This window comes from Hordeum vulgare, chromosome 1H, assembly GCF_904849725.1.
Source record: "Hordeum vulgare subsp. vulgare chromosome 1H, MorexV3_pseudomolecules_assembly, whole genome shotgun sequence".
In the NCBI taxonomy this organism is placed as follows: Eukaryota; Viridiplantae; Streptophyta; class Magnoliopsida; order Poales; family Poaceae; genus Hordeum; species Hordeum vulgare.
This window is the reverse complement of record NC_058518.1, coordinates 423016763-423028341: the sequence shown is the minus strand read 5'-3', so window position 1 is coordinate 423028341 and position 11579 is coordinate 423016763. Positions and strand designations below refer to the sequence as shown.

Sequence of the window (11579 nt, the reverse complement as noted above, 5' to 3'; positions counted from 1 at the left end):
CCACAGCAAAAGTCATACATATCTTTTTTACCTCCACTTCAAGTCAAAGTCACCCCATTAAGGTCTAGGATTTGACACTTGACAGCACAGATATTTTGGGCTAGTGCGCGGAGCACTCGGACAAGATGGCATGTTTCATGTCCGTGTCGCCGGCTAGTCACATCCTTCATTTCTTATTTTCCAATGCACTCTTCTGCAGCTCCCGGCCTCTGCTAATCAGGATTTGTCACAAAGGATTGTTGCTGCTAACCAGTGAGCCTGTTTTTGTGAGGTCAACAATCTCAGCCAGGCAGGCAGGCAGGCAGGCAGGGGTTGGATCGATCGATCTTGACCGATCCTGATCCACCCACCGCACCTCATCTGCCTACGAATGGCAGTACCAGCCCTCCCTAATTAATCCCAGAAATAATACTACCCCTACTTAAGAAGCTAATCCCGATCAGGAGTATTAGTATTAGAAAAAGAAAGAGGGAGCAGAAAGGCCAAAACCCCAACCCGAAGGTAAACAAGGCAAGCAAAGTATCGGATCCCGGCTAATCAAGTCACCCAAATCTGCAGATTAATTCCCCACCCCAGCCCCAGCCCCGCCGGCCGCGTCATGCTCCGGCCATTCCCCTGCCCCCACCGCACGCCCTCCGCCGCCAGCCCGCCCCCCGCCCCCGCGGCCGCGGCCATGGCGCCGTCCTCCTCCCGCTCCCACGCCCACTCCGGCGGCGGGGCCGGCCACGTCTCCCTCTCCCTCTCGCCCTCCTCCTGCAGGCACACGCCCTCCTCCGCCACGCTCGATCTCCTCATCCTCCTGCTCGTGCTCTTCTCCCTCGCCTTCCTCCTCGCCTCCTCGCTCGCCCACGTCTCCCGCTCCCTCTCCCCGCTCCTCGCGTCGCCGCCCGCCGCCGCCGCGCTCGCCTCCGCCGCCGCCGCCCTGCCCTACCTCGCCGCCGGCCTCCCCTACGTCGCCGCCGCCGCGGTGCTCGCCACCGCCGCCTTCCTCTCCTGCCGCCGCCTCCCTCGCCGCCGCTGCCGCAACCCGCGCTGCCGCGGCCTCCGGAAGGCGCTCGAGTTCGACGTCCAGCTCCAGAGCGAGGACGCCGTGCGGGCTGGCGGGGGGAGCACCGTTGGCGGCGCCGACGCCGCCATGTGGCGCGAGATCGAGACCTTGCCGTGGAAAGGGGGCCAGAGCGGGAACAACCCGGACTACGAGTGCCTTCGCGCAGAGCTGCGCCGGATGGCGCCGCCCAACGGCCGCGCTGTCCTGCTCTTCCGCAACCGCTGTGGCTGCCCGGTGGCTAAGCTCGAGGGATGGGGCACCCCCAAAAGCAAGAGGCGGAATAAGAAGTGAGACCTCATTCACCATTTCCCCTTCCCTTGCAACTTCATGAAATAAGTTTAGTTACTATGCTCTAAACTGCTAAGGGTGTCACGATTTCTGTGGGCGCGATGCAGATATACAGGTTCCACATCGTCAATACAAATGATTAATCTCTGATCTGTGTCTTTGGCAGGAGTTATACGTTGTTTCTGTGTGTATGATCATCTAGTTTTATACTCCCTTCGTCCCGAGTTACTTGCCGCAGAAATGGATGTATCAAGAACTAAAAATGCGTCTAGGTACATCCATTTCTGTGACAAGTGATTCCGGACGGAGGGAGTATGATTTAGGAAGTATGCTGGCTGGAAGTTTTAATTTAGTTAGCATTTTTCTCCGAAGCCAGTGAATTATGTTATGTCCTCTTTGTGGTAGTTCATCTGCCACTGGGACACAAGTTAAATACTCAACTACCATTCTCAGTTGAAGGGGATGTAAATGTTCATAACCACTTTTATTCTCTATTTGTTGCTTGAGCAGATGCATTTTGCTCATAAAAAGATATTTTCCAACTGTAAACTTCCTGTCCCTTCTTTGCAAATGTGTTTGAAAATTTGGATAAGTTATGCAAATGTTGAAGGAAAGCATCGATTGTTAATCAAATTCAACGTCCTTTGGTGACATCTCACGGCAGATGTTACATATGAGATTAATTTTGACATTGATGACCTTTGGTGACATTTATGCTACATTTTTGTTTATGGCTAATGTTAAATATGGGATTAAATGTTCACTGATTCTATTTTTCTGGGGTGGATTATTTTAGAAGATTAAGCCTATTTCTAACTAGATAAACTTAAGCTCAGGTTAGGAGCTTGTGGGACTAGCAAGTTAAGGATTTTATGCTTTTGACTTGCTAAGCCAGTCAGAAGAAATTGGTCACCTAACCAGGTTATCTGTGTTATTAGGAAGTACGTTTGAGAGGATATAGTTTTGGTGTCACTCACATAATTCACTATCTAGGAGTGCCTCTTGGGATTGGGGCAATTGTTTCTGCTAGGCTGAAAAGGTTCCACTACCGCATGACATGATAGTATTTTGTGCCATCCATGGTTTAACTATGTCGTTACTAACAACCACCTATTTGTTTCTATCAGTTGCATGAATTGAGTTTGTTTACTCAGTTGATCTTTACTGTCTATTTTGTAGTGACACATATTTTTAGCATGTTCGTACTATTTCTAATCAAACCTTAATTATCACATTTACTTCCACACAGTTTCTCCTCACTTCTCGCATTGAACACACATCCTTATTTGAAACAGAAAAAACTAAAGAATCTCATATCACATGTTCGGCAGGAAACACGTTTCTAGGATGACAAGTAGGGAGACATATGATTCTGTAGGTGCTCATCTTAGTTTATCAATGTGAAAATGCCTCCGTTTTTTTAATAATGATTGGGACAATTGGAAGTATAGGCGCTACTGTCTTGACTCCAGGAGAGGTGATGTTATCTGTCATTGGCATTTGTCTTTTTGATTAACATGGTGTGGCAGGGCCACTATGTTGTACTGTGGTTGAGGTGGTTCATGTTTAATTTACAATTAGTTTGGTTTCTGGACCTAGAGTACTTCTCTGTTTGTGATCATAACCCACTGCCCGCGTAATCATAGCTATGTTGTCTGAATAACACCGATACCATGACGGCACATGCATGGAGAAAAATCCAATACAACATGTAACAAATGAACTCCTTGCCATCTGCTACATGTATCTACACGAAATTATGAGTTGACGAAGTCAATACGATGAACTGGCAACCAAGAAGAGAGTTCGCACAACGGAAGCAACAGAAATACTGCAGACGTGAGAGAAGTAGCAATGTAGAAATGAGTAGTAGTGTGGGAAGAAGTAAATAATAGTTCAACTACTTACTGCATTATGATAGACCACACTAGCACAACCACTTCACACACAATGCGGTTCAATACTTAAAGTTAAGAGGACCATAAATGTTACATAAGGTACCCGGGCCGGACACGATGAATCATGATTGTTAAGTCCAGTTGTTGCTTCTATCCACTGCCAGTAATGGTCGAGGAGGTCTAATGTCACCAATCGCTATGCCTCTGGTGCCTCACTATTTTCTTACACTTGCCTCTGGTGCCTCACCATTTTCTTACACTTAGGTGCCTCACCATTTTCTTACACTTGCTCTAAGCATGGTTCGTCTAGTCGGAGATTTGATTGCTGAAGGAATCCATGATCACCTCAGAGGACTCAAAAGCTATCTCTTCCAATTCCCCACGTTCTTACTGAGCCTTGTACTATTCTCATTTCCTTGAAGGGGGTGTAAGTTGTGTTCATGTACTAAATCCTTAGCACATCTAGCTTTCAGCCTACACAATCAGTTAGAATCAAATTCCATGCAGGGACTTCTCATAAAAAATAATCTAAAATAGATAAATTATGGAACATATTTCTTAGTGAACTGCGGAGGAAACCATAAGTGCTAGAATTTCGTTCATCACGAGCAGATGATGCTGGCCATGCAAGTAATACAAAAGATGCTGGCCATGCAAGTAATACAAAATGCTTGTTTTCTTAATCATGGGACATAATTACCATGAAATCCCCACAATTGCTTAGGGTCTAGATAAAATCTATCCTCAATCGAGTCAAGCCCATTAATCCTGTTGCAACTAACTATCAAGGAGTTCTAAGGCATAAAACCACATCTAATCTCTCCTTTTATAGTACTAAAGAAAGCTGTTTGTAAAGACACACATGGTAGATGTGGATACTGGACCCCAGAATAACCTGCAAATAACCTTAAATTGTGGTCACTAGGATATGCATTCATATGGTTTGCAGTTTGCACCGAGGGGACCGCGGTGACTTACTAATTTAACTGTCAACAGCTAGTGTAACATTTATTTTCATAGAACTGACTATCCTTGTATACCGATTAGTTTCTGTATGATGAAGTTAGTTGATATACAGCTTTTATATGTAGCATGTGGAAATCCTTAATAGTGGCCCCAGCTATTGCATCCATGCAAGGGATGTTTTTGGCTATGTTGCATCATGACTTGTTAAACTAGACACTTCTTTTAGTTCAGTTAAAAATTTGCCAGTGTTCAGTTACGTTAAGTCTTCTAACCCCTGCTTCACTTGTTTTAATTGGACTTTACCTGAGTACACTGCAGTACTGGAACTTGTGTATTGATGTGTTTATTGCGATATATACACCATAACTTCTGAAAAGAGTTCAAGAAAAATGCTAATATGTTATGAGGTAACCGTTAGTTAGGTTTTCTCTCTGAAAAGAGTACTTATTTTGCATGCTCTTGCTTGTTGAACCTTCATGTTTGGTCTACACCTTTTGTTAATGGAAATTTTCTATGCAAATTATTATTATTTAGTAACTCAGATGTTGTGAACTGACCCATCCCCTTTGCCAGAATAGGTTGCCCAATTAATGTCTGTTTTAAGTGTTTCCCAATTAATGTTCCTTGTTAGCAATCAGCAATGCTGTGACCTGTGAGAGTGCATTCTTGGCTCGAATGCTATGTGTTTCTGTTAATGTGCTGTTAATCTTGTCCTGTGGTTGAAAATATTTAAGGGCGGCTTGCTAGGTATCTATCTAGTTAGTTTGAGGACTTTTCACCAATTTCAGTTAAATTTGCGGTCAACTTCAAAGAAGACACTTTCAGATAGCGGCTACATCCAACATATGCACAAGTCTTTTTGAAAAGCTAGCTTAATCCTTAACATGTTCTAAGTATACATGTATTTCAGTTTTGCTTTTCCACGAGACTAACTAGTTTCCTGCTGGCTTTTGATCTTTGATGGTTTCAGGGGAACGCAAGGTTCTTCAGTGGACGGAGGGGTGCGATAAACAGAAGTCTGTTAAACAATGCTGCCTAGGCTGCCATGGAATATTTGTTGAATAATACTTCCAATGAAAGATACATCAATTACAAGTGGTTGCACCATAATTGTATTGTTAGATGGGGTTCGCTGAATCTCAACAGAAACACCGATATGAGACAAACATTGCAATAATAATAGACTGTCAAAGAAAGAAAATAAAACGTTGGAGATGTACCAGTATTTGTCATGTTGCACTTTTGCCTCTCTTCCCTCAATAATTTGTTCCCCGCCATGTGGATGTTTTGCGGGCCTGTGATATCATCAATGTTGAAAAAGAGGAACAAGTTAAGATGCCATCATGGTCATGGCAGCTCGATATGTTTTTTCTCGTACCTGTGTATTGCAAATTTGCAATGAATAGTGCCTTCTTTCCAAAATATAGATCAGAGTCTAGCTGCCATGTGCCACACATCTTTAGTTGATTACTGGAGTAGTACATGCATTTTTTGCTGATCTCTGCAACACTGGGTACATTTTAGAGCACACTCAGCTTCACTATGTGTGGGGTCAATTTACCCACAACTACCCCACATCTAGTACGAAACACCATTATATATTTAGATAGCTGTAGAGAACTCTAAAATTTGTAAGAATCAGAATTTCAAGTAGAAGTCGGTGTGCGTTGTTGCAGCCTTGGCATATGAAAGCAGACATACTCTTGCATCGAGAGGTAGGCAAGGAACACAAAGAGTAGTCTCCCCAGCTTGTCTTCGTCTCCTGCTCCCATCTCTCCGGCCCTAAGACCCATCAAGAACAACAAGAAGGATCCTTTCTCTATGCAGAAACATATTAAGTTGTTAGGGTGAGTGTCTTGTGTTTGTGCTGGCAAGAGTTTCTCGTCTGGTTGTTACTCGATACGTTTTTAGGATTTGGATGCGTCAGGAATCCAACAATAACGATAGGAGATTCCTCACTTCAGGAATCCAACAATAACGATTGGAGATGCCTGTAGAGTAGCTCTTGTCTACGATTGGAGATCGCTCCGGTGGCCCTTGCTGCATTGCAAGTAGTTTCATCACTCTGGTTCTCTTTTCTTGGTCTCGTCAACTAAAGCTTGTACAACTCATATCTCAAAGTTTAGTTGACAATCAAAATGAAGATGAAATTGAATGATGCTAGATCAAAGGACTGGACATTATATCACTTGCCATCCTCAAATACGATCGAAAATTCGAGATAAAGGACATACTCCTGTTTAGCACGAATGACTGCTTCTCGTGGTAATTTTGGCATCGATGAGTCAAATGTCCCGGTTAGAACAAGTGGTACTCCATTGCTGCACCTACGCACCTAGCCTTCTCAGTGCAAGTATAACACATCGATCAATTGCTAGAACTGTGCTTTGTAGCATGAGTTAAACACTATCTGAGATTAAATTAACACGAGGTAAACACTATTTATCAGGCTCCAACACACACTGACACCCACAATGACCCCACATCTTTTAAGCAGAGTAGAAGACCATTATATATTTAGATGCTTGTAGAGAACACTTAAATTTGTGAAGAATCAATATTAAAGTAGAACACGACCGTTCATTACCTTGCATCTATCCTTGCTATATAAAGGGAGATGTACCCTTTCATCGGAAGGTTCGGCATTTGCTCGATGGACTCTTCGCCGTAAGAATTTTGGCATGCATCGAGTTTAACGGCTTTGTTTAGAATACTTATAACAGGACCTAAGTACGCATGTACTTCAGTTTTACATTCCCATGAGACTAACCACTTCCCGTTTCACTTTTGATCTTTGATGGTTTCAGGGGCACGCAAGGTTCTTCCCTGGAAGGAGGTGTGCGATGAACAGAAGTCCGTTAAACAAATGCTGCTTAGGCTGCTATGGAGTATTTGTTGAATAATACTTCCAATGAAAGATGCATCAATCACAAGTGGTTGCACCATAATTGTATTGTTAGACGGGTTTCTCTGAGAGGGTGCTTGGATACGTTTTAGTCTCATGACTAAAAGTAATGAGACTAAAACTTGCTAGCCTCATCCATGCTTGGATCCAAATATTAAAGAGACTAAAATCAAGTTAATGATCATTTATTATCCTCCAAACCCTCCAATCCAGAACTTGCTTGAGGAGTTAAATGAAGAGAGAGAGGACTAATGCACATTCTAGTAAGAGGGTGCTTGGATCCAAGAGACTAAAACTAGTCTGACTAAAACTAGTCTCTTTAAGAGGCTAAAGTTCCAAGCACCCTTGACTAAAGAGAGGCTAAAACTAGTCTTGAGGCTAAAATCTTTTAGTCAGGGTACCCCTACTAAAATGTGCATTAGTCCTCTCTCTCCTCATTTAACTTCTCATGCAAGTTCTGGATTGGAGGGTTTGGAGGATAATAAATGCTCATTAACTTGATTTTAGTCTCTTTAGTACTTGGATCCAAGCATGGATGAGGCTAGCAAGTTTTAGTCTCATTACTTTTAGTCATGGGACTAAAACGTATCCAAGCACCCTCTAAGGATACCCCTGATTAAAAGATTTTAGCCTCAAGACTAGTTTTAGCCTCTCTTTAGTCAGGGGTGCTTGGAACTTTAGCCTCTTAAAGAGACTAGTTTTAGTCAGACTAGTTTTAGTCTTTTGAATCCAATCACCCTCTGAATCTCAACAAAAATATTGATAAACGCTGCAATAATAATAGACTGTCAAAGAAATAAATAAAACCTTGGAGATGTACCAGTATTTTTCAATGTTGCCCTTTTGCCTCTTTTCCCTAAATATATTGTTTCCTTCCTATGTGGCCATGTGGGTATTTATGGAAGCGGCGTGTTTCTAGTGTGGTCGACAAGGGGCGGTGGTTCGATGGCCAATATGTTGACGCTCGCCATGTTATTTCTCACACGGTCACACTTATGCATTGTAAATATGCAATTAATAGTACATTCGTTCCAAAATATATACCATAGTCGCTGGAGTGTGTTGCTCATATATGTATGTAATGCTGGGTACATTTTGGAGCACAGTCCAGGTTCGCCAAGCTTCAGTATTTGTGGGGTCAATTTACCCACAATACCCCACAGCTATTAAGGCCCTGTTTGAAACCATAATAGATTATGATAATCTGAATTATGAAGATAGATTATATAATCTGGTTTATAAAAATAATCTAGGTGGACATGTTTGGAGGCCAGATTATATAAACTGTAATCCAGGTTTTACATTGCATAATGACCTGTCTGCCCCTTGTTTGTTTTTTTGAAAAAAGAGAAGGGTGGCGGTGGTAGGAATGTAATTATCTCCAACTTTATAAGGGTAATGGGTCATTAGCAATTCATAATCTGATTTTAGCTGGTATAGAGTAGATTATGAGTTTTTAATAATCTAGCCATCTAGTTTTTATAATCTACACCATAAGCTGTCCTGTTTGGAGACATAATAGATTATAAAAACTGGATTATATAATCTGGGTGGTTCCAAACAGGGCCTAAGAAGCATTATTATATATTTATATATTTGTAGTGAACTCTAAAGTTCATGAGAATCAGAGTTTAAAAGTAGAAGTCATTGTACATTAGCTTGCAGTCTTGGTATATAAAAGCAGATATACGCTTGCATTGTAAAGTATTCTCTGTAGCTTCCCTTTTTTCGGCCTTAAGACCCATCCAGAACCACCATAACCACACGTATCCTTCCTCTATGTACGTGTCTTTTTTTTAACGGTGCTACGGCGGGCTTACGCCGGCCTGAACCTTTTCATTAATAAGAGGAAAACTACATGTACACAAGGGGGGGGGGGGGGAGGGTTGAGAGTTCGAGAGAGAGGGTTATAAAGAGTTACAATCTCTCAGACAAGTGAAACAACATGGTACACCAGTCGCGCAAAGTGAGCATGGGTTGCTCATGCGAACACCTATTTGACCAGAGCATAACGTCATCCGCCGCAAAGCGAGCGATAAGGTGAATGGGCTGTAGGTCCCATCGGAAGACTTTGGCATTTCTTCTCTTCCAGATGTTCCATAGGACATCAATGATGAATGTGGAGCCGGTCTTGTTGGAGAGTTGAGGGCCCCATAGATTAAGTAGATCCGTCGGTGGGGAGGACGACATGGACGTGTCTTGTGTTTGTGTTGGCAAGAGATTGTTGTCTTTGTTTGTTACTAGATATCATCTACACTATAAAAAGCACGAGAGGGCAGATTCAACTTACAATCTCAACCATCCAATCACGTAATCAATGGACTAAAACTTTTGTTAACGAAATAACGAAGTCTTCGTTAACGCTAACGCTAATCCTCGCACGTCCTTTTCGCCAACCGCTCCGCCCCGCCCGCCCCGCCTTCACCTGCTCGTCGCGGGCGCCGCCTCCCCTCCACGCCGCCGCTCGCTCGCCCCACCCTCACCGGTTGCCGCCCGCTCGGAAAAGGACATGGGCGAGGCGCAGGACACCGGCCGCGATGCCGCGGTGAGCAGCCCCGACGCCGGCCGACCAGGAGCATCATCTGTCGGAGTAGATGGATTTGTGGATGGCCTGAGCCAAGGAGGACGAAGCAGATCCCCCTCCTGCACCTGCACCTCCTCCTCTATTATATTAGAAAGTAAGTTGCGCTAGCATCCTCTCCTCTCCCGTACGTGTTTCTGACAAATTTGCGGGCGCAGAGTTCCTTTCGCCATTAACTAACCTGTGGAACCTCCCTCACTGCAGCAGTCTATGGAAGATGCGGCGACGGGCAAGCTGGGCAGAACTGAGCACCTCCACGGTGTAGCCACCGGTGACACGTCGTCCTTCCGGAAGTTGGACCTGCCTGCGGTAACTCACCTTCTGTTGGTTCCTCCTTTTTTCCTCTCTCTCTCTCTCTCTCCTAATCTTCCTTACATTACAACAAGGGAAATTAAATCGTTGCTTGATGTGATGCACGTGTGTCTCCACGAACCATGGATGTGGAACCCTATGGCAAAATGTGAGGCTCAATGTTTAGGTCTCGCTTAAATTATTTTGTGCATAAAAATATCATCTTGTTCCTAAGTGGGGCTCGACATTTTAGATTCCTTGCTTAACTTGGTTTCTGTATGAATTGGAATGTTATCTTGCTTAAAAACATCACGAAGCATGCAGTGAAGCCACTGAAAAAGAAACTACAGCTTCCATCTCAAGATTTCTCTTTCAAATACCTGCACATTCAGCTCATTGTGTCTACCAGTTAGAAACTCAAGTCCTTTCTTGTCGCAGGAGATTCAGACTCTTATAATCTCAATGCTGCCACTGAAAGAGGTTGCGAGGACAAGCATCGTTTCAAGAAGTTGGAGAATGCTTTGGACATTCCATTGTAATCTATGTTAGAAACTCAGGTCCTTTCAAGACGCCTCAACCTAGGACTGCCAACGGGGGGCCTCCGGTGCTGGGGTTGGGTTGCTGCCTACCTTGGGTTGACACCCGTCGCGGACACCGGCGTCGCTGAGGTTGCTGGCTGCCCTGTGGTTGGGGTTACTGTTGCTGCATACTACATACTATACTGAATCCTCCCGTGAGCCACCTTGCTCTGTCTTTTCTCTTCAATTCAATTCAATTATTTCGCATCTTCAATCAATTGTTAGCTTAATATGTTTCCTGATTGGATGACCAAGCTCCCAATGTATCTTCAAGATGTTGAGAAGTGATTTGACCAAGCTTCCAATGTTTCAGGTGCTTGATAGAGAGAACATATGACATACGGGTGCATTATGCAAACAATGGACGATATGCTGATGTTTCTGCTGCAATCTGAAATCAGTACTTCTTCTCAGACAACTCTAGATGGGTTATAAAAATTATTACCAAAGCGTGTATAGAAGCTTATGAATATGCATGCTACTTTGGGATATTGTGGTGTTAAATTACCGCTTCTCAAATCACAATTTGAGGTGGTGTTTGGTCAACCAAAGGCAAAGAATATTATAGCAAACAATTGCAACAGCAAGCAAATTCACTTCAGACCAAAGTTTGATAAGGCATGTGGCGATGCTAGGACGTGTTGTAGTGCTCGGTAGCCTGCACGATCCACAGGCATAAGGCCAAAGTTGTGAGTGGGCTGGCTTTGGTCTAAGGTTTTTTAAATGCATCAAAATTTATATTTGTTTGTAACCTGAATCTTGCATGTGGTTTTTGGATGTAGCTACAATTTTTTTTGCATCGTATGGCGGTAACACATTAAGGCTCAGTTGTGTGTTCACATTAATTCAAAAAATCTACATATGAACCGACTACATCAGTTGTTTTGCTTCTCCTATTCCCTTGAAAGGATTGCTTGATGGGAAAATGTTTTTACTTTTGTAGCCTTATTTCTTATGTAATTTCTGCAGTTGTGCTTATTTATAGTTGAATAATGAATGGTATGACCAAGTAGGCTGATGTCGA

General features: G+C 43.4%; 1 protein-coding gene and 1 long non-coding RNA gene across 3 annotated transcripts; both read left to right on the top strand.

Annotated features, from left to right (window-relative positions):
* The first annotated feature begins 278 nt into the window (after positions 1 to 278).
* Positions 279 to 5425, top strand: LOC123442225 (uncharacterized protein At5g19025). The gene is made up of 2 exons (XM_045118278.1): positions 279 to 1335; positions 5171 to 5425. The coding sequence occupies exons 1-2, from the start codon at positions 599 to 601 to the stop codon at positions 5208 to 5210; spliced, it is 777 nt and encodes a 258-aa protein (XP_044974213.1). The 5' UTR covers positions 279 to 598; the 3' UTR covers positions 5211 to 5425.
* Positions 5426 to 9393: 3968 nt separating this feature from the next.
* Positions 9394 to 11428, top strand: LOC123442214. Of its 2 annotated transcripts, none has more exons than XR_006630458.1 (4): positions 9394 to 9783; positions 9894 to 9995; positions 10416 to 10710; positions 10869 to 11428. It is a non-coding gene; the product is annotated as an uncharacterized LOC123442214 (long non-coding RNA). The 2 variants fall into 2 exon arrangements; XR_006630457.1 differs by having other exon boundaries at positions 9396 to 9783; positions 9891 to 9995.
* The last annotated feature ends 151 nt before the right edge of the window (positions 11429 to 11579 follow it).

Coding starts and splice junctions, on each gene's coding strand:
- LOC123442225 (XM_045118278.1), top strand. CDS start 599: ATGCTCCGGCCATTCCCCTGCCCCCACCGCACGCCCTCCGCCGCCAGC. Junction 1,336..5,170: donor AGCAAGAGGCGGAATAAGAA/GTGAGACCTCAT, acceptor TGATGGTTTCAG/GGGAACGCAAGGTTCTTCAG.